The sequence below is a fragment of the Pelophylax lessonae genome (genome assembly GCF_965119305.1).
Source record: "Pelophylax lessonae genome assembly, chromosome: 2".
In the NCBI taxonomy this organism is placed as follows: Eukaryota; Metazoa; Chordata; class Amphibia; order Anura; family Ranidae; genus Pelophylax; species Pelophylax lessonae.
Genome location: NC_138769.1, coordinates 441,923,348 through 441,951,273, shown reverse-complemented (window position 1 = coordinate 441,951,273; position 27,926 = coordinate 441,923,348). Strand labels below are relative to the sequence as shown.

Genomic DNA, 27,926 nt, shown 5'->3' with positions numbered 1-27,926 from the left:
AAGATCAGTGGGAAGAAATAAAATAAAATAAATACTGTATACATACTTTATTGTAGTGAACTTTTTTTAAAACCCAAGGGCTCTGTGAGAGTTCGCAGGATTGCTAATCTGCTTAAACAACTACATTTGCATGTTTTATTTTTGTTTTAGATCATGGAAAATGCAAATGATAAATTGAACAAGAAATTGGCTGGAAGATCTTAACTGTTAGGTATCTAGGTGATAGAATAAGCTAAGATTTATAGACCCTTCCTGGCTCGACCATTAAATTAAATATAATTTCTTGAGCAAACTGAACCTTAAAGGTTAGTAAAGATAAATTACTGGTCATGCTTAACTCATATAAGACAGCAAGGTGCATGGAAAAGGTATATTACTTACCTTATTCCTATGGTCTGGCAGGCTCCAGCACTAATTGAATCTGTTTCAGGTTGTGGGCGGTCTCTCAATGTCATCACATCTAATGTAGGGCTATTAGCCTTGCATTGTACATGGTTGAGGTGAGCATGCGACTGCGGCTGACAGTGCCTTAGAGATAAACTTGTGGCATATAGGGTGGGAGCCTAAAATAAGGTAAATTTTACACCTTATCCAAGTTAAAAAAAAATCCAAGAAAAAAAAATTAATACTGTATATCCCTAAAAGGTGGACCTCGGTCCGGATCCAGACCGAGCCACTGTCCCATCCAGACCGTCGCATTCTCCCCTATCCTCCACCACTGTCATTCTTAAGGCAGAGTGGAGAGCAGGAGCTGCATAAGTTAATTTTCTAGATTAACCAGCAGGTGACTGGCTGCTAGGATGCAGTAACTACCCCCCCCCCACTGTGTGTAAGGTAGGAGAGTGAAAGGAGGCAAGAGGACATGACTGTAAAGGATTGGCTGGCAGTGCTGTTTATGTGTGTGTGTGTGTGGGGGGGTTGATGTCAAGGGAACAGAGTACAATAATGTGGGGGGTTGATGCTGTGGAGTAAGGCGATTTAAATGAAGGGCAGTGCTGTTGGGGGAGATGTAAAGGGGGCAGTGGTGTAGGGGGAGTAATGTGAAGGGGCAGTGCTGTCTAGGAGAGTTGTAGAGCAGAGGAAGTGCTATGGGGGGGGGGGTGATGTTAAGGGGGCAGTGTTGTGGGGGGTGGTGACTTGAAGGGGGCAGTGCTCTGGGGAGGTGGCGTTGTAAAGTGGGTAGTGCTGTGGGGGGCGATCTGAAAGGGGGAAGTGCTGTGGGGGAGGTGATTGGAGGGGGGCAGTGCTGTGGGGTCATGTGGGGGGGGGCAGTGCTGTGAGGGGGTGATGTGAAAAGGTGCAGAGGACACTGATGTAAGATATGGATGCGGAGCTGTGGTGTGAAGAACCTGAGTTATTGCATAAACATGTGATCCGACCTCTGCTGGAAGAACATTTTTACTGATCGGACCTCAAATTATTTTTATTCAATTCAATAACCCTTCTGTAGATAGTAGCTTAATAGTCCTTAGATGTGGTGGCTGCATTCATTTTCAGAACATTTTTAGCAAGTGCAGAAAATGTCTCTTGATCTTGTCAAAAAAACCAACCTTTTCTTCCTTGTGGTAAAGTATAACAGAAGGCAAAACTTTTTTTGTTTTGGATAGAGTGGATAGATATTTAAACATTTATTAGGTTTTGATTGCGGTCTGTGCCCCCATTAGGGAACTTCACTCTCTCTATTTGTCCTCTTTACCAATATTATTCAAAAAATGAAGGTAAAATAAAATCTAAAATTTTGGGTTGTACCTAGAAAAGTAATATAAGGGAAATCTTCCAATGAGGACACTAGTTCTGGTAACCTGGGGTGCCCAAGGGATTCCCTTCATTTACCAGGGTTTCTTCCCTTCCTGTTTTGGCTATGGGACAGGAAGTGAAGGGAGATCTCCCCAATGGAACACAGATGGCAAAAAAAATGTTAGGGGGTATAATCCTCCCTTATGTTTCACCTATAGTTCTACTTTAATTACTAGTCCCATCAATTCACTATGTAATGAAAATTAAAAAAGGAAGACACGCCAGCCTGGGTAACAATTGTGGTTGCTCTACAGATAAAGTGTAGAAAAAAAATTATAGCCACGCAGTGACAGGAAGTATGTTATTTGCAGGATGAGAAGATTAAAATGAAGGGAAAAAAGCCTCAATAAAGAAAATAAAATTAAAGTAGCCACCTAATCCAAGAACTGGTAAACTGCAAAATATTACATTTTTGTTTTAATGTGAGAATGAATCCTTCAGTAAATCAAGCTACATGAACAGATTAAAGGAATATAATACATCCTACAACACATTTAACATCTTGCCGACCGGCGCACGACTATTTACTGCGGCGGTCAGCCCCTACTGGGCAAAGCTACAAGGGCTACGTCGCTCGCCCACGAGCCTCTAGGGGGCTCTTTCACTAACATCCCCACGTGAGTGACCGGTGGCTCCGATGTCCGCTGGCCACTCGCGATCTCCCGCTGGAGAGGGAGAAAGGCAGGCGGCTAATATGTCTCTGTGGTTACATCACAAGCCACGCCCCCCCACAGTTAGAATCACGCCCCAAGGGATACATTTAACCCACTGATCACCAATAAAGTTAACCCCTTCCCTGCCAGTGTAATTTTTACAGTAACAGTGCATATTTATAGCACTGATTACTGTAGTAATGTCACTGGTACCCCCAAAAGTGTCAAAAATGTCAGTCAAGGGTCCGATCTGTCCGCCGCAATGTTGCAGTCCCACAAAAAAAAAAAATCGCAAATCGCCGCCATTACTAGTTAAAAAAAACAATAAAAATTACATAAATCTTTCCCGTAGTTAGTAAACGCAATAACTTTTGCGCAAACCAATCAAAATACGCTTATTGTGATTTTTTTCACCAAAAATATGTAGCAGAAAACAAAATGGCCTAAAATGTTAAAAAAATTAGATTTTTACATTTGGGGGGGGGGGGAATTTCATATAAAAAATGTGAAAAATATAATTTTTTCAAAATTGTCGCTCTTTTTTTGTTTATAGCGCAAAAAGTAAAAATCGCACAGGTGATCAAATACCACCAAAAGAAAGCTCTGTTTGTGGGACGTCAATTTCATTTGGATACAGCTTTGCACGACCGCGCAATTGTCCATTAAAGTCACGCAGTGCCGAATCGCAAAATAGGCCCTGGTCTTTGAGCAGCCAGATCCTCCGGGGCTTAAGTGGTTAAAAGACATTTTTTACTTAATCTAGCTGACGTTCTGTTAAAATTCTATAGAATACCACAGGCAGGCTCTTACTGCAGGGGAACGCTACATTTCACAACTTTTATACAATAAATACAAATATACTTTTTAAAATTATGTTTTTAATAATCTTTTGCTGCATTGCACAGAAGGTTAGCTAGTGTAATCCACTTTGTGCAAAACCACCCCTGAAGAATTTAGTATCTGAGAATGCACATCAGCCTTTGCAAATGGTTCCATTGCTTAACCACTTGACCTCTGGAAGATTTAACTTCCTTTATGACCAGGCTACTTTTTGCTATACGGCACTGCATTACTTTAACTGACAATTGCGCGATCGTGGGACACTGTACCCAAATAAAATGTATCATTTTTGTCCCCACAAATAGAGCTTTCTTATGGTGGTATTTGATCAGCACTGCATTTTTTTATTTTTTGCGCTTTTTTTATTTTTTGCGCTATAAACAAGAAGAGACTGACAATTTTGAAAAAAAAAAAAAAAAAACAATATTTTTTACTTTCTGCTATAAAACATATTCAATAAATTAAAAAAAAAAAAAAAAAAAAAAACAATATTTTTTACTTTCTGCTATAAAACATATCCAATAAAATGTTTTTACAAAAATCAAATTTCTTCAAAGGTTTAGGTAAATATGTAGTGCATGAGGACTCGAGGGCATACATTGCGATTAGAGGAGAAGCGTTTTAACCTCAGGCAACGGGGGGGGGGGGGGGGGTTCTTTACTGTTAGAGCTACAAGATTGTGGAATTCTCTACCACAAGAGGTGGTTTCTGCAGGAAATATGGTGGCTTTCAAAAGACTCTTAGACGTACATCTCAAGGATCAGAACATTCAGGGGTATGTGAGGTGATTACGGCCACACACACCTACACAGGTTGAACTGGATGGACTATTGTCTTTATTCAACCTCACCTACTATGTAACTAGGTAACTATGTATTCTGCTACATGTTTTTGGTAAAAATAATCCCAACAAGAGTATACTAATTGGTTTAGGTGAATGTTTTGGAGTCTACAAACTATGGGATATACACAGCAAATGTATTTTTTAATACCAGTAATAGCAGCAATCAACGACTTATAGCAGGACTACGATATTGCGGCAGACAATTGGACACTAACTAAAACTTTTGACACTTTGCGGAAACCAGTAACACTAATACAGTGATCAGTGCTTAAAATATGCACTGTAACTCTACAAATGACACTGGCTGGGAAGGGGTTAAACATCTAGGGTGATCATAGGGTTAACTGTGTGCCTAGCCAGTGTTTGTGTTTACTATGTGTGGTGCTTATTTAGGGGAAGAGATGGATTTGTATCCCTGCTTTGGAAGAACACAAAATCCATCCATTCCCCTCTGTCAGAACAGAACTCTGCCTTGTGTAAATAGGTAGAGTTTGGTTCTGAGTCTCTGCGCGATGATCAGCGGGTGCCGGCAGACGATAAGCGCCTGGTACCCACAGGTCGGCTTCTGCTGTAAATAATCACAACGGAAGCGGCGCGCCAGTGGCATGCGCACGCCCCCTGCAGGCAGATGTACAGGATATCTATATTTACGCGATCCAGCACACAGCTTCCACCCTGTAGCAGTAAAACTGCTCTAGAGTGGTCAGCCAGTGGTTAAAGTGGCACTGAAGTTATAAAACAATTTCTAGCGAGCAGTTTTGGGTAAAAGATACTATTTATCTCTTTTGCCCCATCCCCAAAAAAACATTCTTTACCTCTCTGCTCGCATTTTTATTTTTTTTACCTTTGCACAAATCCAGTAGTGTATGCTAATGGAAAGATGTCAAGACCAAGACTTGGGTGCCTAAATAACGTAACTCATGCAAAAAAACACATTGTTTATACAGCTCAATAGTTCAAGCTTACTTTTTCAAACACAAGTGAATGGAATGAGTTAACAAACTGACTCATTCCCGTTTTTCCCTAATGTAATTTTCAAAAAGTTATCTGTGGCAGTCTACCTGAAAGGAGATTGCTACTGATGAGCTCTCATCCCATAGTGCTTTATAAGACCCCGTTCACATTAAGTCGCTCCGACTTAGGGGGCGACCTGTGAAGTCTCGTGCAGCGCGACTTCGGCGCGACTTGCACGGACTTCATAACATGAATGTCTATGCAAGTCGCCTCCAGGTCGCCCCGAAGTAGTACAGGACCCTTTTTCTAAGTCGGAGCGACTTGAGTCGCTCCTATTAGAATGGCTCCTGTACTACATAGTGGGAGCGACGGTGCATATCAAAAAATGTATTGTATTTGTAATGGAGACCTATGCAGCTTGTAAAACAAGAGTCAATATAACTAATCTTCAATTCTGAAATTGATTGTTGCCTGTAGATCATGGAGATACTGCGCATTTATTATTTTCTGAATCACTAACATTAATAATTTAACTTGAAATAAGCAGCCAAAAGTAAAAAGACACACAGTACAAATAAAACCAAAAAGTTTATTTTGCATGAAATAGTCTACACATTGTGCATACATAGAAATGTACAAAACCAAAATAGAAAAGTGTTAAAATGTGTACAAACATTGCTCAAAAATGATGCTTTTTGAAAACATTTTTTCTTTTAAAGTTTATCTAACAGACAATAAGCCAGAAAGTTAAAAACAAATTTTCAATACCAAAAAGACCATCAAAGCTAGTAAAAATTAGTCTGGCTCCTAATTGAAAACACTAAGAATACAAAAAGATCAGATAAAATAGATGAGTGATCCTGTAACTCAGGATGACAGATTAAAATTGATTTCTACTAACCGTAGTTTTAAACAAAACATTACTTCAATCAATAAAATTACAGTAAATCAGAAATCGTACTTAAGTCACTTGGAAAAGTATGGCAATATCATTGGTGCCAGTAAGCTACTGGTCACAGAATTTCAAAGAGATGACGCAATACAAAGATATGTGGCACCGATTCCACTCACTTTCAGGCTATGAATGCACTGGCATTTATTTTTTTTGTGTTCCCAATGTGGAGGCTGCATTGTGCACAGATGCCACTATAGAGATTGTTGTTCTCTATGGTTACACAAGTAAATCAAAGCAGCTTTTATTAAGCTAAATGCAGTAAATAGTGCAGTACACACATTGGCAAACACCAGAGCACTGGCAATTCTGACTGAGGTGCAGCTGCCGCTCTAGTTAATGGAAGTAGCCCCCTCACTAGCCAAAACAGTTAAGAATCTTGATTGCAGGTGAGGAACCAGCAACAGAGCAACATCTCACTGGCTTGGCCAGTGACTGAACATCATCGTAGTGAATAGGAAGTGAACTACTAGGCCACATTCACACTTCTGTGCATGCGTTCGTGTGAAATTTAATGCACGTCAATGTGCAGTACAACAACATGCAAGCATGCACTATGGGGTGCGTGGTCATTCTTTTTTAAAGCCACCTCAACATGTATGCAAGCTCAAAATAAACACACCTGACCATTAGCAAATGGCAATGTATGTCATAAAATACATATGCTTTGCAGTGTGCTAGAAAAAAAAAAGTCAGCTGCATTTCATGGTCTATGGAAATGCACTGAGGGCTCATAGAAAACAAATTGGTCCGTTTAACATAACACACATCCCACAATCCAAAATACTAGAATGGACATCACACAAGTGTGAATGAACCTTCAAGAAAAAATTTGCTAGAGTGACATAGTCCTTCATGTTAACTGTACCAAACTATGACTCATTAGAACGCGCTTTCCCAGTTCTAGTCTTCTAAAATTTTATACTAACCACTAATCTTTCCTGAATGCAGAAAACTGATAGCAAGAAATTATTTCCTATTATCTACAATCAAGCAACCTAGGTATTTACTAGCAACATTAAAAAAAAGTTTTTGTGCCCAGGATCTGGGTTGACATTAAGCCAAAATTCCAGGTTACATTTAGGGTCAATATACTTCTTTGCAATTGGTAATGTGTGTACTTAACCACATTTTATGTAGTGAAGTAATGCATGTTGCATTACGGCAGCCCATTTAAAATAAATGGACTGCCAACACACCCCAAGGAGCGGTGCAGCCCATTGCCTACATTAGGGATCTCCAAACTTTTTTTTACCAATGGGCCAGTTTACTGTCCTTCAGGCTTTAGGGGGTGAGACTGTGGCAAGTGGGAGTAGAAAATGCCCCAGCATCAGTGCCCCTTCATTGGTTTTAATGGGAGAAATATTGCCAAATTGTCAAAATTAAAGGAAAAATTGTGACCCATTGATCATGTCAGTAGAAAAAATAGTGCCCCATTATTGGTGTCAGTTGGGGAAATAGTGCCCAGAGGGCCAGATAAAGGCAAGCAAATGGCCACATTTGGCCCCCAGGCTGCAGTTTTGAGACCACTGGCCTATATCACAGGTGCATTGCCTCAATGCATTGGACTGCCATTCAAAATTAATGGTGTTGCAGCACATTACGTGCATTACCACATGTCGTGGTAATATGTGTGGTAATATGTGTGGTAATGCATCCTTTAGCGCAGAAGTGTAAATGGGCCCACAGTAATTCTTTCAGATAATACTTTGAAAATTCAGTGATGATTGTAAAAGCGGTCCTGCTGAGTAGTGAACTTAACAAAACAGCTAGGAATACTGAAACTTTTTTGAATCCCTAGGGAAATTTCCTTTTTGCTGGATCCAATCTACAAATATACATTTGTCACTTCATAACAAATATATCCAACACTTATACTTAAGAGTACTGAAAGCCTTGGAAAGTCCAAGTTGTGTGACAACACTGAACCACAGGGTTTTGATTAAGAGTAACTCAAGGCATGTGCCCAAGATTTATCAAGTGTAAATGCTAAGAGTTGCACAATTCAGTGCCATTTGATTATACCATACTGGTACATAATAAAAATAGCTTTAAAGAAAACCAATGTCAAAACAAATACATAGGCTGCCATTCCTGACTTCCTTTGGAAATGTGAATTGCTTGGCTTTCTCTGGCTTCAATTGTTTCTGATATACTGACCTGAAACAAGTGAGTACAGCCTATGAAGTCAGAACTCCTGATCTGCTTTTTTTTTCTAGGCCAGTGACTCAAAAATAACAGAAGCCATTTAATAACCATGACAGCATTTTCAGAAGTACCTAATGTTCCAGTTTCTTTTAAGTGCATCCTAATAACAGCAATTTACAAAAAACAAGCAGGATGTATAAAGAGGGTGCACAGTGTACCAGTGCCTAAAGTGGCAGGTGAGGCAGCTCAGTTACTCAGCAGTGTACTGTATCATGTTATAACAACAAGTACCATATAAGACTGTGCCCATGTGGTGACTTGACTCAGGTAAAACAAAAAAAGACCTCCTTTCATTTATATTACAGGTTCTGCTATCTGAGACATTAATACTTCATAAAAAAGGCTCAGAAAATTCTATACATACAGTAGTGTGGTCCCTTGTCCACATATTCTCCTCCCTTTAGTAAGTCAAACACTATATTCTATCATGCGTTATTCGCAAAGCGGCTTGTCTACAGCTGAATATGCAGTCAGACTAACTTTATTGCAAGCTATATGCAAATACATTCCAAAATAATATGTTTCTAAAATGAAAGAGAAGCTGCAGACACATTCTTTAACACAGATGCTGAACAGCTCCCAGGCAGACTATAAACAACGTTCTATACAAGTACCATTTCTTTTGACATTTCCTTATATCTAATTAGGACTTTGCTAATTAGAGTGTGCAAAATAAAAAAAAAAATGTATGCAGATGTGACACTTAAAAAACATTATGTTCATCTGTGACCACATACCAATATTTTTTTACAACTCTGATTTTTAATCAAAAATGATTTAAATAATAACTAGTTTCGTTTTTTTCAAGCAACATTTTTCTAAAAAAGTAACTATAACTACTAAGCCTTATTTTCATCTATTGAATAGTTTATATTTACTCTAACAGAAATCTATTTTATTAATTGGAGGGATTTATCAAGCAGATTAGCAACATACAGTACTTAGACGCAAATCAGTCTGCCTCACATTTAGCAAATCAATGCAACGGTTTTCTTGTGTATTGGTGACCCAGGCTCCTGGAATCCTGAGCAGCAAACTAATACAGGATTCCAAAAGGTCTGTGAAAGATTTTGCATTGACAAACCAGATGCACATTAGGAAGTGGTCATGGGCTGATCTTTTTTTTTTTGTCACAGTGATACTTTGTAGTAGAATGAAGCTACACTCCAACTGGTGATTTAGACAGATGCGAATGGTAGAGGCAGGAATCAGAGATTTCTGCTGTGGCTCTGAATGGCTAGGTGCGGTAGCTGGCCTCATCCACTATAATGATAGGTCGCTGGCATCCGCAGCTATTTGCTGCTGTCTGCACAGACAGTGATTACCTGTAGTGATTGCTGCTGGATGCACACAAAATGCCTCCAGCAACGATCACTGCAGGCAATCGTTGGCTGTGCAGAGAGTCGCAAAAAGCAGCGGCTGTTCATTATAGTGGACATTATAGTGGTAGTGTATCATTATAGTGGACATGGCCAATATCTGCACCTAGCTGCTCAGAGCCGCAGCAGAAATCTCTGATTCCTGCTGCTACAATTCTTACCAGCCTCATAGAAAATCTGGCTCATAAAATGCTTCACTGATCCTGTGTAGCATTGTCTTGCTGTGTGACAGAATTAACATATATCCCCAATTCTGTCCACAATTTGCAAACCGTGTTGTTTACATCAATGCAGGGTGTGTTCAATTGATTCATAGCTAAATGACTCTAGCTTAGAGGGGGTCTGTAGACAAAGTGTAAAATCGTTCTTTGCAGACTGTTAACGAATGTCGCTTTCTTACCAGACAAAATCAGTGTTCACATAACATTTCTGTGCTTGCCATTTACAGTACTTATTTTCTATTACCTATGCTGCAACCAGTAGTAGACGTATTTGGGAACAAAGGAGAATAATACAAGTCAGTATTAGAAGTCCATCATTTACAGGAGAAGGATAACAAGTCTAGCTAATAGTGGGGGAGGAAGCAAACATTCTAGTCTCAGGTAACATTATCTAGTGCAGATCAGTACAATGCAGTAAAGGGACATAAATAGAAAAAAAAAAAAACATTTTGTTTTATACAGGGTTCCTGTGAAATCCCTATCCATGGCTATTACTATAATGACCTTTTAATTATTCTGTATTCTGCCTAACACACTACCTTTCCTATAGCACCCCAGAGTACATGTGACGCTCTGTTAGATATTGTACAATGTTGAACAATTGGTCAAAATAGCAAAAAATATACACGTGTCCGTATATGTCCTCCAGATGAGCCATGGTATGTTAAAAAAAAAGACTGCATTTAATTATGGGCCACATAGACATTGAATCAATAAGGGTATTTCAAGTCCAGAAGATCAAGGTCACACATTTTGGAAGAGGTTTTGATGTATTTATAAGTACAAAAGAAACTGACAGCTTCTTAATAACATGGTAACGTATGGCACAATATGGATCAATAAGAGCAGCTCCTTCATGTCCATAGTAGAATATTGATTTTTTTTTCTCTAACTAGCACATTCACAAAATTTCTCCACTTGTTACAGAGCTTACCTTGTTCTGACAAAACAGAAATAAATACTCAATGGCTTAGACAGTTCTATGTCCACTAGTCAGTTAAAGTTTAGAGACCTGTGCCTTGCAAGGGTCTACGAGATGTCTTCTTCAAGTATTGTTGCATACATAACAACAGTAACAGATTATTGCACATTTTTTCCAACACAAAGAGACCATTCCTTATGTAATATGATCATTGACAGGACAGTGTAAAGAGCTAAATCCAGGCAATGTGACTTTCCCTTTTCGGAGAAGATTCTCTTCTGTTCCTTGATTAATCCTCTGAATAAGCATTTTTTCATAGAGAAGGGGATGGTATGCCCCCAAGGTACATGCCGCGTCATAATATTGTTCATGGTAATGGCAGAGGTCAGTCTGTCTATAAGAAGGGATGTACTCATACACATGGACTTCCCTGCATAAAGACATCATAATGATGATACCTGAAAAATAAGGAAGAATCAAATATTAATATATTGTCTTACACTATTTCTCATTAACTGAACATCTTCATTTATAGTTAAGAAAAACATTTTGTGAACCCCAATTATTTTTGAGTTTGTGAATAAATAGTCTCAAAAATGTGAGCTAACCTTCAAGTCATAATACTTAATAAAACGACTTTGTCACTTCAAGGACAGATTCTCTTGGGAAAAAACACCAACCCACTTATTTTAACTATTACCATCCCCGTGTCCTCTATTTTGGATAAAGTCAAAGATAATACATTCATTACTTCTTGCCCTTTGTTGTGGGACAGTGTTTGTGCTCAGTCGCTCAGGCCCATGCACTGCACCCCGGGAGGAGATCACAGCACTGGGTATTTTCTAATGGCACTGGGTGGTAGTGATGGCATGGGGGTTACACCTTCGACAGAACCTGCCACTTTAACCTAAACAGACAAATCTATAGCATGGAAGCTGTGATTTCAGAATTTTCCTTCTGAAAATGCTAGTTGCCCACTTCAGGAAATATAACAATCAGTAGTTCTGAATTCACTCTTTCTAATCCACATGATTATTTTGGATCAGTTACAGCCAGGAAACCAGTATTCTCAAAAGCAGGTTAGCAGTGGTAGCCCCTGTATTTCTCTTAGTACGGGTTTTCCAGGAGCGGTGAAAAAAAAAAAAAAAATATATATATATATATACATATATATATATATATATATATATATATATATATATATATATATATACAGTGCATTGCAAAAGTATTCGGCCCCCTTGAACATTTCGATCTTTTGCCACATTTCAGGCTTCAAACATAAAGATATAAAACTGTAATTTTTTGTAAAGAATCAACAACAAGTGGGACACAATCATGAAGTGGAACGAAATTTATTGGATATTTCAAACTTTGTTAACAAATAAAAAACTGAAAAATTGGGCGTGCAAAATTATTCAGCCCCCTTAAGTTAATACTTTGTAGCGCCACCTTTTGCTGCGATTACAGCTGTAAGTCGCTTGGGGTATGTCTCTATCAGTTTTGCACATCGAGAGACTGAAATTTTTGCCCATTCCTCCTTGCAAAACAGCTTGAGCTCAGTGAGGTTGGATGGAGAGCGTTTGTGAACAGCAGTTTTCAGTTCTTTCCACAGATTCTCGATTGGATTCAGGTCTGGACTTTGACTTGGCCATTCTAACACCTGGATATGTTTATTTGTGATCCATTCCATTGTAGATTTTGCTTTATGTTTTGGATCATTGTCTTGTTGGAAGACAAATCTCCATCCCAGTCTCAGGTCTTTTTCAGACTCCATCAGGTTTTCTTCCAGAATGGTCCTGTATTTGGCTCCATTGATCTTCCCATCAATTTTAACCATCGTCCCTGTCCCTGCTGAAGAAAAGCAGGTCCAAACCATGATGCTGCCACCACCATGTTTGACAGTGGGGATGGTGTGTTCAGGGTGATGAGCTGTGTTGCTTTTACACCAAACATAACGTTTTGCATTGTTGCCAAAAAGTTTGATTTTGGTTTCATCTGATCAGAGCACCTTCTTCCACATGTTTGGTGTGTCTCCCAGGTGGCTTGTGGCAAACTTTAAACAACACTTTTTATGGATATCTTTAAGAAATGGCCACTCTTCCATAAAGGCCAGATTTGTGCAGTATACAACTGATTGTTGTCCTATGGACAGAGTCTCCCACCTCAGCTGTAGATCTCTGCAGTTCATCCAGAGTGATCATGGGCCTCTTGGCTGCATCTCTGATCAGTCTTCTCCTTGTATGAGCTGAAAGTTTAGAGGGACGGCCAGGTCTTCGTAGATTTGCAGTGATCTAAAACGCCTCCATTTCAATATTATCGCTTGCACAGTGCTCCTTGGGATGTTTAAAGCTTGGGAAATTTTTTTGTATCCAAATCCAGCTTTAAACTTCTCCACAACAGTATCTCGGACCTGCCTGGTGTGTTCCTTGTTCTTCATGATGCTCTCTGCGCTTTAAACGGACCTCTGAGACTATCACAGTGCAGGTGCATTTATACGGAGACTTGATTACACACAGGTTTGCTGCACTGAAAGTAAAGGGGCTGAATAATTTTGCACGCCCAATTTTTTAGTTTTTTTATTTGTTAACAAAGTTTGAAATATCCAATAAATTTCGTTCCACTTCATGATTGTGTCCCACTTGTTGATTCTTCACAAAAAATTACAGTTTTATATCTTTATGTTTGAAGCCTGAAATGTGGCAAAAGGTTGAAAAGTTCAAGGGGGGCGAATACTTTCGCAATGCACTGTATATATTCAGAGTCAGGTGCTATTAATGCAGGTTATGGTTTCACGTATCATGCTGCAATTATATCTACCCTTTTTTGCTTTCCTGTCTTTGAGTACAGTGTTGCTGACGTGCAAAGTGGTCCAATCATGAGGAGATATTTTACAATAATTCTGCACCATTATGACTCTCCCTAGGAGTGGGGTACCTACATAGACCAGAGCAAAGATATCCTGTACAATCCCCAAAAAACAAGTGACAAATACACCTGAGTGTGTGCATCTTTTGTTTTTAATCCCATCTATGTAATTGAACAAAACTTCCTTCATTATTATAACGGTACACAAAACTGGTGTAAGTGGCAACTGCCACGTTAACAAAGCAGATAAACCTGTTTCAGGACTATGTTACCTGTGCCTAACTGACAAAGGGATTGTGGCAGTTTTTAGTAAAGAAAATTGTCATAGATCCTCACTAGATTGGACCTGGTGTAGTGGATGTGAACTACTGGTAACGTGGAAGACTGCAGGCGTGCCTTTCTCTGTCCATCAAATAGACAAAGGTGTGAAGAGAAGGAACAAGCATCTCCAGCTTTCCTGCTCTCTATGCTGGGCCTGGAGCAGACACAGCATAGAAAATGGATTAGATCCCCTCCGCTCAACAATAGGGCTTATGCCCTTTCGATAATTAGGTGCAGGATCTGCTTCATTTTCTCTATTTAGAAGAGTGGCACAGGCTTAATGCCTGTACCACTCATTGTTAACTCCACCCCCCCCCCCCCCAAGTACAAGGGAAAAGTTCATGAGAAATAGGGAACAAAAATGCTTGAGGGGGAAATAAATACAGTTAAATTGGAAAGTGTTTTGAAAACAGCCTTGTTCACACCTTTTACATATGCCTTTTTAGACCACTGTATGCCATTCATTGTACATCAATACAACAAGGAGAAATAATGTGGGATATGACATTGAGTCCGCGGTACCTGCAGATCAGCTCCTGCTGTGTATAATCACAGCAGGAGCGGCCAGCGTGCATGCGCACACCAGACTCAGAAGTGAAGGATCACGTACTAGGTATGTGATCCTGCGCAACAGAGCCGCCTTGTCACCAATCATGTCAGTGATATGGTTGGCAAGCGGTTATTTAATGCACTAGAGTCACTCAACCACACTGCCTCTCCTCCTGGGCTGTTGGGGAAAGTGGAATAAGAGCATTTGACTGTAAGGTTATCTTATTGGTATTGCTATCCTAAAGTATTGTTGTTGATGTAAATAATCTGGTTCCTGTGCAGGTGGCTTCTACACCCCAAAGAACCTTCACGTTTTCCTTAGCTTGTAGTGCAATGTAACAAAAATGGAAAATGAAGATGTTTCATGGTGTGAAATATACAGTACTTTGGTTCAATCCACCTAGTCACTCACAACTGTGCTGATGAAGGTATGAGGACAGGCAGAGGACCAATGTGCTTTTCATGGAATGATATGTATCTGTCTTGTATATATGGCTTGACATTGTTAGACTTGTTTCTGATGTGTGAACCAGACGTGAACATGATATTTATTTGTGGATTCCTATAATTCTGAAAACTAATTTTCCTTCCTGTAAAACTCAGTAAAATTTTGTTAATGATAAATAATAAATTAAATAAATCAAATAATGTTAATTTTGTTTGAAAAAGTAAAATAAAAATGGAAACTGAAGTGCCACACCACTGCATAGAGCTCTGGATACAACTATATTTCAAATACGGTCAAATGGACAATCGGAAGAGTAGTCAATGCATTTTGGGAGTCCAAAACGCCATTACTATCAGGGCTAGAAAAAAACAGATCCATGTATTGATATTTTTGTATTTGACTTTTATTGGAAAAGAGTTGTATCTGGACTTCTTATCGCTGGTGTGGTGTTTCAATATCCATTTTTGTTACTTCTCCTCCTCCAGACTTCCACCTCATGGCAGAAAGCAGCCTGGAATAGTAAGCATACATGATTTACCTTCTGACTGATAACTATATTTTTGCTCCTCTGCTCTAGTCAATTGCCTAAGTCGCCCTACAAAAAGACAGTGAATTAGATAGTCTCACCTGGATTGATACCTCTTCCCAGGACTAAGTAACACCCCTCAGAAATTCCTATAGGCATTGGATGACTTCTCTGCATCACCACAAGCACCGCCCCTACTCTTTTAGGACATTACTGTCCATACCCAGGATGACAGGAATATTTTAACAAATACCCTACAATTACCATTTTGTGGTAATGCAGTTTAAGGATTGCAGTCAGTTAGCAGCATTTTCAAAGTATGTTTAAGTTATGACAAATATAGCCCTGTAAAAATGTGATATTTCAGCTAAAGAAATTGACTCACAATCCTTGTAGCAAATGCAGTATAAAGAAGGGACAAATCTCCCTACAGGCAGTCTTCTTTCTAAAGCAAATTCTTTCTTGTTTTAAATAGCAAACTTTAATGATTGTACGCATACATGTTCAATGCCTGCAATCTTGCTTTATTCATTATTCAAATGCAATAAATAGTGGGTAATGTGTTATCTTGCTCTGCATGCCATAATGAGCAACTGGAGAGCACTAAAGGTCATCAGAAACTTTCCATTTAATGAAAAGTGTTTGAGATCTAATGTATTCAGGAAGCAGACTGAGTAAAGAGAAGCAATAAAAATCTACTGAAGTACAAGGGCAAATGAAAAAAAAAACAGTGTTCATTTCGGGAGAAGGAGAAATGTTGGAATAGTAACATTTATACAGTGTCTTCGGTTATCCCATTGTAGGGAATAACTGGGGAGCCACACTAGCGTTGCATGAGCATATTTTATACTGTTGAAACATATAATGCACACTTGTACACTCCATTAAATCAATGAGTAGAATTGCTGATAAAGAGTGCTTGTATTTGAATACACACTGTATATTAAAGTGTTTGTAAAGTCACTCGTGACATGTATGCCATGCAGATATTCTGCCATTAACGAAAGTGTAAGCATTTGTTTAAAATGAAAAGGCAAAATACCGTTTCTTGCGTGCGGTCACGTGATCTGCCTGTGCTGGCAAGCCTCGTTCTATGGAGAGAGGCAGGATGGGCCAGAGATTTCCCCTGTGACGTCAGACAACCAGCAGAGGGGATCGCGTGACCGCACAGGTGCGGTGTCAAACGGTATTTTGCTTTTTCATTTTAAACAAATACATTTTTGTTAATGGCAGCATATCTGCATGGCATACATTGATATGTGCTGCATTATGCAGCTGAATAGTGGCAGGAGAGGCAGGGAGGATACGCTCTCATGCTGACAGGGAGGGAGGGGCAAGAGAGCTGTGGCTGACGAGGCACATAACCTGACCATGGTAATCAGGACTCAGCAGCCATGATTATCGTGGTCACCAGAGGCAGGGGGACACCGGAACTGGTAGGATGGTAGGATCAACCAGGTTTATTAAAAGTTAGGAAGAGAAGAATTGCACTGCACAAGCACTGTGCTATTTTTTCTGCCTTAAGGGAACAGGAATTTAGTTTTTTTTTTTTAGGGATACAAACACCTTAAATCAGTGATTCTGAGTGCTGGTATATTTTGGTGCCAGGGAGAGCTTTTTTACATTGTATATCTGGGTTTTTAGAGGTTAGTTTATTGTTGGGGGAGGTTAGCTTTAAGGACAAAAACGTAACTGCATGCTTCTGTAGCATTATTCTCAGCCTGGCATACTTGAACACTGAATATCTTAACCACTTGCCGACCAGCCGCCGTAGTTTAACTGCGGCAGGTTAGCTCTATAATGCGAAAACAATGTACATGTACGTCGCTTTGTTAAACAGACAGTGGGGGGAGGCGATTGCCCAGAGGGGGAGTCAATCAGTGGATCCGGCGGACATGATGTCTGCTGGCCACCAGTGATCACTCCCAATGGAGACAGAATGGCAGACTGCCTATGTAAACAAGGCAGACCGCTGTTCTGTCAGAGATGAGCACAGGCATCCTGTGTTTCTCCTATTTAGGAACACAGGTCTCTTCTTTCATCCAGTGAGTTGATCCCCTCAACAATGCACTCCCTAGGAGCACACTTAACCCTTTGATCACCCCTGGTGTTCACCCCTTCCCGTGCATATTTTTAGCACTGATTACTGTAGTAATGTCACTGATCCCCTCAAAGGTGTCAGTTTAGTGTCCGATCCGTCCACCGCAAAGTCGCAGTCCTGCTAAAAATCGCTGATCGCCGCCATTACTAGTAAAAAATAAAAATAAAAAAGGACACAAAATCTATCCCCTAGTTTGTAGACCCGATAACTTTTGCGCAAACCAATCAATATACACTTATTAGGATTTTTTTAACCATGAATATGTGGCAGAATACATCTTGACCTAAATTGATTAAAAAATCTGTTTTAATTTTTTTATTGGGAATGTTTTATAGCAGAAAGCAAAAATTTTTTTATTTTTTTTCTGAATTGTTTCTCTTTTTTGTTTATAACACAAAAAATAAAAACTTAAGAGGTGATCAAATACCATCAAAAGAAAGCTCTATTTGTGGGGGGAAAAATTACATTACATTACAATTTTAATTGGGTACAGCATCGCACTGTTAAAATAACGCAGTGCCGTATTGCAAAAAATGGCTTGGTCATTGAGGGGGTAAAACCTCCTGGTCCTTAAGTGGTTAAAAAAGCTGCACATACTTTTTTCCTGCCATTCAGTCCTCCTTCTATGCCTTCGCTGAACTGGCAGACTGGTAAGCAGGCTAACTCATTGTATGTCATATACTTTTAACTGCCATCCAGTCCTTCTTCTAAGCCTTCGCTGAACTGGCAGACTGGTAAGCAGGCCACCTCATTGTAGGTCATTAGGTTGAGGAACTTAGGTGTAGGCAAGGCTTGTTTTGGATTTCTAAGTTTTGGTTTCTGCCTATCCATGCCCAAGTCAGACGATTAATAGGTTTGTTCTGTTGTTTACAGAGAATGCTGAGCATACATTGGGGGTGACTTTCAATACTGACTTTATTAATGGCAGCCAATTCAACTTTTCTTAAGATTTAATCTTAATGCTTCTTTATATCTGGTTTTATACATATCACAGCACTAGGCAGCACAATTTAAACACAAGAGCCACACCAAAGAAAAAAGGGAGGCAAAGGGAGTATCAGTTTTGGCTATGTAGATACTTTGAAACTAGTCAACAGGAAATCATTAATTATTAGGTTAGAAAAAAAAAGGAAAAAGGAAAAAAGAAAAAAAAACTCCAATTGCAAAAAAATGTGGGACACTGAGTAAAATCGACATTAAAACAGAATGTAATGATTTGCAAATCTCATAAACCCATATTTTATTTATAATAGAAAAAAGACAACATATCAATAGTTTAATGTAAGAAAATGTACTATAAAGGCAGCAATAAGTCTCAAAAAAGTTGGGACAGGGCCATGTTTACCACAGCGTAGCATCTCTCCTTTTCTGTCTGGGAACTGAGGAGAGGAATGTTGTCCTATTCTTGCCAGATATAAGATTCTAACTGCTCAAGAGTCCTGGGTCATCTTTGTTGCATTTTTCATTTCAAGATGGACCAAATATTCTGGACTCTGAACTATTCTGGAATAATCTGGACTGTAGGCAGGCCAGTTAAGCACCCAGAATTTTATACTTCTAAGCCATGCTGTTGTTATAGATGCAATATAGTTACATAGTTAGTCAGGTTGAAAAAAGTCCATCTGGATCAACCAATAAAAAAAAAAAAAAAAAAAAAAACAGAAAAGCAAATCCAACCATACAATCCCATATACACAATCCTATACCTGCAGTTGGTCCAGAGGAAGGCGAAAAAAAACCCCAGCAAAGCATGATCCAATTTGATACAGCAGGGAAAAAAAATTCTTCTGATCCCTCGAGAAGCAATCGGATATTCCCTGGATCAACTTTACCTATAAATATTAGTACCCATTTATATTATGTAAACCCAAGAAAGAATCCAGGCCTTTTTAAAAGCAATCTAGTGAGCTAGTCAGAACCACTTCTGGAGGGAGTCTATTCCACATTTTCACAGCTATTACGGTGAAGAAACCTTTCCGTATTTTGAGACAAAATCTCTTTTCCTCTAGATGTAAAGAGTGCCCCCTTGTCCTCTGTGTTGACCTGGTGTGAATAACACCAAGTTCACTATATGGACCCCTTATGTATTTATATATGTTGATCATATCCCCCCTTAACCACTGCTGGAGCGGAAGGATTTGTCCCCTTAATGACTAGGTCATTTTTTTGTGATTCGCACTGCGTTACTTTAACTGACAACTGTGCGGTCGTAAGTGCTCCTCTGCCACCGCAAAGTGGAGGAATCGCTGGTGTCCCTCGAAAATGGGGACGTGGCGAAATGCATCCTTGAGATCAATGGAGGCCCGAAAATCCCCCTGATCCAATGATGCTACCACTGACGGAATGGACCCCATTCAAAACTTCTGCACCTGCATAAAATGGTTCAGAGCCTTGAGGTCCAGAATTGGAAGCACCTTGCCATCCTCAGAGCGTTCCTGCTGAGGAACCGGCGCTATCACCCCTTGAGCCAGGAGATCTTGCACAGCCTCCCGCAGATCCTTCAAACAGTCTGGAGACAGGTGAAGATTTGACTGAAAAAACCTGTCCCCTGGCAGGGACTAGAATTTGATCTTGTACCTGGAACAAATCAGTTTGCAAACCCAATCGTCCTGAATGAAGGAAGTCCAGGGTGCCTGGAAGAAGCGCAGATGTCCCCCCATCCTTGAGCCGGGTGAGGACGTGCCTTCTTGCTGAAGAGGACTTGTCAGCAGCACCGGACTGACTGGCCTTGGGCTTGCCCCAATGCTTTTTAGCCCTCCAGAAGCTCAGCAAAAGGATACCGTTGTTTAAAGCATTTTGGCACAACTAACACATGCTTAATGCGCCACCATTGGTCATTCACAATGTTGTGAAAAGTGTTGGGACAAGGGAAAACCTTGCTAGCTTTCTGAGACTTCTGAGAGCAAAAAAGCCACCCGTGTCCCTGCCGGCAAGGGCTCATCAGCCAATTTTAAAGTATCCCTTACCGATATAATCAGTGCTTCCACTAAAGCACGTTCCCGTGCTGCAGCTGAAGAGGACAGATCCTCTTCACCATCTGACTGTGAGGATAGCCCCTCAGGAAGGGGGGCATCTGGGGAAACCTCATCAGCCTCTGAATCAGAGGACACCTCCATAGATGGAGAAGGCAACAGCCGTTTTCGGCTATCAACCTTTTTCATGACTAAATCAACTTTTGTCGCTAGGCTTTCCAGAGCTGCTGAAACTGCAGCCAGCGACTGCAATCTGGACGGTCCGGAGTCGCACAGAGTGGGTCCGAGGGTGATTTCACAGTTTGGGACTCTATAGTGCAAGTTGCAAAAAACGGAGCACTGTCGCTTTAAGAAGCGCCGATCACGGTTCCCACCACCGATTGCAGCGGTCTGCAGAGATCCCCTTTAAACTATACTAACAGCAGAGCGTGCAGGGATATGTTTGCATGGACCCCAGTACTGTACCACCTCAGAGAAGAAAACGTCCTCCTGATCGTTCCAGCAGCATGCAGAAAGAGACAGGACTAAGCCTCGGCCAGCAGCAGGAAACAGAACACAGGAAGTGATCTTGCCTGAATGAAAGGTCACGCTGCTCAGTGCTGCACAAAGGCTACACAAACATGGATGTGCATACAGTGCAATAGGAAGCTCAGGGAAAAGGGCTACCCCATACAAGTCTATGGGGAAAAAAACTACCATGCCCACTCTTAAGATGGCAGTGGCCAGGGCTTGCCATGTGGTCAGGGACTGACACTATGGACTGACACTATCCCAAAGGTACCCTGCTCCCCCCCCAGGCACCAGGCGCCGCAGACACATAGCCCCCCGCAGGAACTGGGAAGGGGGGGTGTACACACAAACAGGGCACCGGCCAGGCCAGGGGAATCTTTTAGAAGGCACAATCCTATTATCCCCAGGAGAGGGCCCACATCCCCCCAAGGCCAGCAGGGGCAAGGGGGACACATTTACTCCCCATACCATGGACTGGGTCCCACCCGAAGTGGGGATGCTGCCAGCCGAGGGGTACGCTGTGACTAGGGGGGTTCCAGGTCATCGTGTCCTGTTGAGGCATCCGTTCGCAGGCTTGTCCCCATCCGGAAAAGAGGCACTGTCGTGGCTAGGCCTAGTGTGGGACTATAACCTGCTCACGCTCGTAGGGTAGGCTGGGAGGACCATAAGGATCTAGATTATCCAGTGCGAAGCTCCAGCCGTCATCGTTGCTTGTAGATCACCAGGAAACTCTTCCCTGAACGCTAGCTAGCAAGTGAGTAAAGAGAAATAAAAGAAAATCCTGAAAAGAATACAAAAAACTGAGACCGGAGACCCAGCAGGAAACCTAGGTCCTACTCCTTCTCTAGGCAGAAACAAATTGATGTGCTGGGCTGTGTCTGTGAGGATTATGTCTGGAGGGACAGCCCCGTGGGCGTGTATATGTCAAAACTTTGCACTAACGTACTGACTAGACTACTCCTGCAGGTGGCAGCATAACCCACACAGCTCATGAAGATGAGGCTGTGTCTGTCAATGGACGATAGAGGAAAAGATAGCATTTTTAAGAAACTGAAGTTTTTTTTCCCCCAAGAATGGCTGGTGTGATTTATAATAATTTACATCATTTAAGGTTTAAGAAGTCATTTTCACTTCATTTTTCAGGTTACCTGAACCTTTCTTTGCTTTAAGCCTCTAAACAAGTGCCAATGTACCTTTTTTTTAATCCCTGTATATCTGTGAATGTTGAGTCAAAAACATCATTCCTCCAGTAAAATCTGCATTATAAGGGTATACTTATTCTGCATTTTAATCTAAAGTTATATTTAGAATATACTGTTCTAAAATATCTACTTGCCAACCGTAATACATACAGTATCTCACAAAAGTGAGTATGCCCCTCACATTTTTGTAAATATTTTATTACCGTATTTATCGGCGTATAACACGCACTTTTTCCTCCTAAAAAATGGAGGAAAAAGCAGCAATGCCTGTTATACGCCGATATAAAAAAAAAAAAGGCCAGGAAGCAGCGCCAAGAGGTAGAAGGGGGCGGGCGGCGCCGAAGAGAAGGAAGGACGCAGTGTCATCGGAAGTCCCGCCTCCTATGCCGACGTCTATCATAGGCACCGGGACTTCCGATGACAGCGTGTCCTTCCTTCTCCTCGGCGTCGCCCCCGCCCCATTCTATCTTTTGCTGCTGCTTCCCGGACTTGTGATTCGGACAGTGGCAATGGCGCTGGCGAGGCTGCAATTATGGGCACTGCGCTGGCGAGGCTGCATGTATGGGCACTGCGCTGGCGAGGCTGCAATTATGGGCACTGCGCTGGCGAGGCTGCATGTATGGGCACTGCGCTGGCGAGGCTGCAATTATGGGCACTGCGCTGGCGAGGCTGCAATTATGGGCACTGCGCTGGCGAGGCTGCATTGATGGACACTGGGCTGGCAAAGCTGCATTTAAGGACACTGCGCTGGCGAGGCTGCATTTGTGGGCACTGCGCTGATGAGGCTGCATTCGTGGGCACTGGTAAAACTGCATTTGATTAAAAAAAATGTTGAGTTCAAAGCTGTTTATTTTAAATTTCAGCTTTTTTCCTGAATTTCTCTCCTAAAATTTAGGTGCGTGTTATATGCCGATAAATACGGTATACCTTTTCATGTGACAACACTGAAGAAATGACACTTTGCTACAATCGAGAGTAGTGAGTGTACAGCTTGTATTACAGTGTAAATTTGTGTCCCCCCCCCCAAAATAACTCAACATACAGCCATTATTGTCTAAACTGCCAGCAACAAAAGTGAGTACACCCCTAAATGAAAATGTCCAAATTGGGCCCAATTAGCCATTTTCCGTCCCCAGTGTCATGTGACTCGTTAGTGTTACAAGGCGGTGTTAAATTTGGTGTTATCACTCTCACTCTCTCATACTGGTCACTGGAAGTTCAACATGGTCCCCTTATGGCAAATAACTTTCTGAGGATCTGAAAAAAGAATTGTTGCTCTACAGAAAGATGGCCTAGACCAGTGATGGCGAACCTTGGCACTCCAGATGATTTGGAACAACATTTCCCATGATGCTCCAGCACTCTGCAATGTAGTTGAGCATCATGGGAAATGTAGTTTCAAAACATCTGGGGTACCAAGGTTCGCCATCACTGGCCTAGGCTAGAATAAGATTGCCAAGACCCTGAAAATGAGCTGCAGCACGGTGGCCAAGGCCATACAGCGGTTTAACAGGACAGGTTCCACTCATAACAGGCCTTCCCATGGTTGACCAAAGAAGCTGAGTGCACGTGCTCGCCGTCATATCCAAAGGTTGTATTTGAGAAATAGACATATGAGTGCTGCTGAGAATGAAGGGGTGGGGGTCAGCCTGTCAGTGCTAAGACCATACACATCAAATTGGTCTGCATGGCTGTCGTCCCAAAAGGAAGCCTCTTCTAAAGATGATGCACAAGAAAGCCCGCAAACAGTTTGCTGAAGAGAAGTAGACTAAGAACATGGATTACTGGAACCATGTCCTGTGGTCTGATTGAGACCAAGATAAACGTATTTGGTTCAGATGGTGTCAAGTGTGTGTGGCAGCAACCAGGTGAGGAGTACAAAGACAAGTGTGTCTTGCCTACGGTCAAGCATGGTGGTGGGAGTGTCATGGTCTGGGGCTGCATGAGTGCTGCGGGCACTGGGGAGCTACAGTTCATTGAGGTAACCATGAATGCCCACATGTACTGTGACATACTGAAGCAGAGCATGATCCCTCCCTTCAGGGACTGGGCCGCAGGGCAGTATTCCAACATTATAATGACCCCAATAACACTTCCAAGACAACCACTGCCTTGCTAAATAAGCTGAGGGTAAAGGTGATGGACTGGCCAAGCAGGTCTCCAGACCTAAACCCTAATGAGCATTTGTGGGGCATCCTCAAACGGAAGGTGGTTCAGTGCAAGGTCTCTAACATCTACCAGCTTCGGTATGTCATCATGGAGGAGTGGAAGAGGACTTCAGTGGCAACCTGTGAAGCTCTGGTGAACTCCATGCCCAAGAGGGTTAAGGCAGTGTTGGGAAATAATGGTGGCTACACAAAATATTTACACTTTGGGCCCAATTTGGACATTTTTACTTAGGGGTGTACTCACTTTTGTTGCCAGTGGTTTAGACATTAATGGCTGTGTGTTGAGTTGTTTTGAGGGGACAGCAAATTTACACTGTTATACAAGCTGGCACTCACTACTACATTGTAGCAAAGTGTCATTTCTTCAGTGTTGAAGGTGTAATAAAATATTTACAAAAATGTGAGGGGTGTACTCACTTTTGTGAGATACTATATATATATATATATATATATATGTTGTGGTTTGCAAGTGGTTTATGGCTGAAGCCGGCGACTAGCTTTCTAATGAAAGAAGTCAGAGCAGCTAATTAGCCACTGGATCGCTTTCTAAAGCAGTGGGAGGGGATATCCCCCCCTCCCGCCAGTGTTTCCCAGGCTTACTGTTTAACCGACATGCCCAAGAAACAATCTAACGGGTTGCACGGCTGGCTATAGAGGTTCTCAGAGACTTGATTGTCTCTAATCACCTCTATGGTCTTGGAGGACCAGAGCGACGTCATAATGTCAATTCTGGTCTAGGGGGAGGGTAAACTATTTTTTTTTCCGAAGGATGTCTCATCTCATGTGTCTTTACTTATGTAGAAGTTCTTTTTTGTACTTTTCTATCATGTCTATACCCCTTTAGCCCGCATCTCCACCTAGTTGTGGATATTTTTATATTGTGATTTTCAAAAAGTTTTTTATATATTTGTCGATATTTTTGGTGTTTGATTATGCCTACAAATAGTCCCATCCTTGGAGGGTTTTTTTACTTTATGATTGGGATGATAGTATTCCTGCAGTTCTTTACCACCTCCTCTTCTTTTCTTTAATCCCGTTTTTTTTGCTAAACAAACAAAAAAAGTTTTTCTTAGTTTCTGCTATAAAATTTTGTAAATAAGTAAATTTTTCACCTTCACTGATGTGCGCTGATGAGGCCGGCACTGAGAGGCGGCAATAAGAGGTGGCATTGATAGGCATCACTGATAGGTGGCACTAACAGGCATCACTGATGGCCACTGATTGGCAGCACTGGTGGGCACTGTTGGGGCTGCACTGATAATCAGGACACTAATGATCAGTGTCCTGATTGTCAGTGCAGATGTCCCCTGTGTGGATTTGTCAGTTTTTGGCTCTCATCTTCTCATACCCTGTCAGCATGAAGGGAGGATTACCGATAACCAGCAAATCCTGTTTAGACCTGTGATCAGCTGTGATTTGACACAGCTGAATATGTGGTAAAGAGCCATCGGGATTGGCTCTTTACCCAGGTCTGTGACTGCTGTGTCCGAAGGATGCGGCAATAACAGATCGCTGCCGATGCACTCCGCAAGGGGGTGAGCAGATTGCGCTAGCACAGGAGGATGTCACATGTCGGCCTCTCAGAAAAGTTCAGCCGCGCTGTAGCCATTATTTGGCTATAGCGCAGTCGCGAAGAGATTAAAGTGTATTTGTTTAAAAAAAAAAAATTGCATTTGAAAAAACGCTGCCCACAAGCTGTGTGACAAAGAATATTGCAACAATAGCCATTTTATTCTCTAGGGTCTCTGCAAAAAATACAATGTTTGGGGGTTCTAAATAAATTACTAGCAAAAAAAATACCGTGTGAGCTTGTAAACAAAAAATACCAGAAATGGCTTGGTCGGCAAGTGTATATATATTGTACCTTATATGACCTGAATGCAATCAATATAAAATTATATAGAGATCTAAACACATCAGGGGTTCTGATTTTACTTGCTGCATGACTGTACCAGCTCAAAGGGTATAAAAGGGACAGCATGATAGCTAATATAGCATTTTTACAAAGATGGAAATTGCAGATTATGTATTTATTTTTTTACTTCAACTTGACAATACTGTATATATGTTTATTAATTCAGCCAAATCACATTTGTATTTCAACATAATGTTTTCTTTCTTTCTTTTGCAGTTCTACAAATGTTTTCTTTTGCTTTTCAACTGCCATCCTTCTTCTCCTATTGACGGGAAGTCTATGTGCCAATCAAATCTAACAGTAATTCAGATAAACCAAAGACTAAACAGCACTGTGTTTGAAACAAAACATACTCAGATACCAGGCAATGCAGAGAAGGTTCCATGTCTACTAAGTAAGGACAAAGAGAGCATATCTGACCCATTGCCACAAATCTCAAAAGAAAATTCTGTTTTTTGACTGCCAACATTTTTTTTCCTTTTACTTAACCAAAGAAATTAAAGCTGTATGTATTGATGCTGTACAACTAAATGATACACATATGGGTCATTGACATATGCTTTATGAGCACAAACTGTTTTCAAAAACTTCAAAAAGTTGATATCACGGTATGATTGCATGTCAGTCTATCGACAGAACCAGACCTTATGAAGTCTTTCCAATTCCCCAATAAAGGGGCTATACACAAACAAGCTCATTTTGATGTCTATGCTACCCCCCTACGGAAGAAAAAAACATGTCAGCAACAGTAAAGTCTGTTTAATACCAGGTTATAAAACAGGTTTGTTATTTCGGCAGGGGGAATGCAATACCAGATTTCTCTAAAAGATGAGCTGATAAGCTTTTCCTTTTCTTTGAGCCAACTCTCTTTCTGAAGCAAGCCACGTTTCTTAAAAAAATCAAGGTGTAACAGCAGCTTCAATGAAGCCCCTGCAAGGTTTGTTGTTGCTATGCATATAATATGTGTTTTGGACAGAGAAAAGACATTTGCATTGGTAGCCATATTTTGTGTTGTAAATGTGACTTAGAGTATAAAGGTACCATGATGGTGTTACACTACAGTCACTATCTTACTTTCTCTACTGAGATTATTGAAGTATTGCAAGGAGCAAAGATCTAAGCACAAAGTACAGTATCCATAGTAGCCAAGTAAAATCCATTCTGATATGATTTTAGTTAACCTCCCTGGCGGTAATCCCGAGTGTGGCTTGGGGTTAATTTTCAATACCAAGAGCGGTAACCCCTGAGCCACACTCAGGATTACCCTGTAGTGATACTAACCTTGTCCCTACGATCCCCCGATGTCCTCCCGCTGTGTCCTCTGGCCGATGCCGGCATCCGTCTTCCAGGTTCCCTTCCCTGCAAGCGCCGTGTCGCAGGGGGGCGGAACCAGACAGGAAATTTAAAAAAAAAAATAAAAAACATGACAAAATGCATTGTAATCTGTTAGGATTACATTACTTTTTTTTAACCATTTCACCTCAGTTTTGTCCCTAGTGCTTTGTCCAGTGTCCTGCCGGCACTTTCACAGTTATTTTTTTTTATCAATATTTTTATTAATTTTTTTTATAAATAA

General features: G+C 41.0%; 2 protein-coding genes across 2 annotated transcripts in view; one reads left to right on the top strand and one right to left on the bottom strand.

The window, feature by feature from the left end:
* Window positions 1–27,110, top strand: part of LOC309546977 (pinopsin-like) — a 265,613-nt gene extending 238,503 nt beyond the window's left edge. The window contains exon 5 of the mRNA XM_082246745.1: window positions 26,567–27,110. Coding sequence (XP_082102871.1) covers window positions 26,567–26,809 — 243 coding nt within the window. The 3' untranslated portion in view covers window positions 26,810–27,110. The remainder of the gene's footprint in view (window positions 1–26,566) is intronic.
* ST6GAL2 (ST6 beta-galactoside alpha-2,6-sialyltransferase 2) overlaps window positions 9,796–27,926 on the bottom strand; it is a 295,701-nt gene continuing 277,570 nt past the window's right edge. Inside the window, exon 6 of the mRNA XM_082246744.1 lies at window positions 9,796–11,228. Within this exon, the coding sequence (XP_082102870.1) occupies window positions 10,966–11,228 (263 nt within the window). The 3' untranslated portion in view covers window positions 9,796–10,965. The remainder of the gene's footprint in view (window positions 11,229–27,926) is intronic.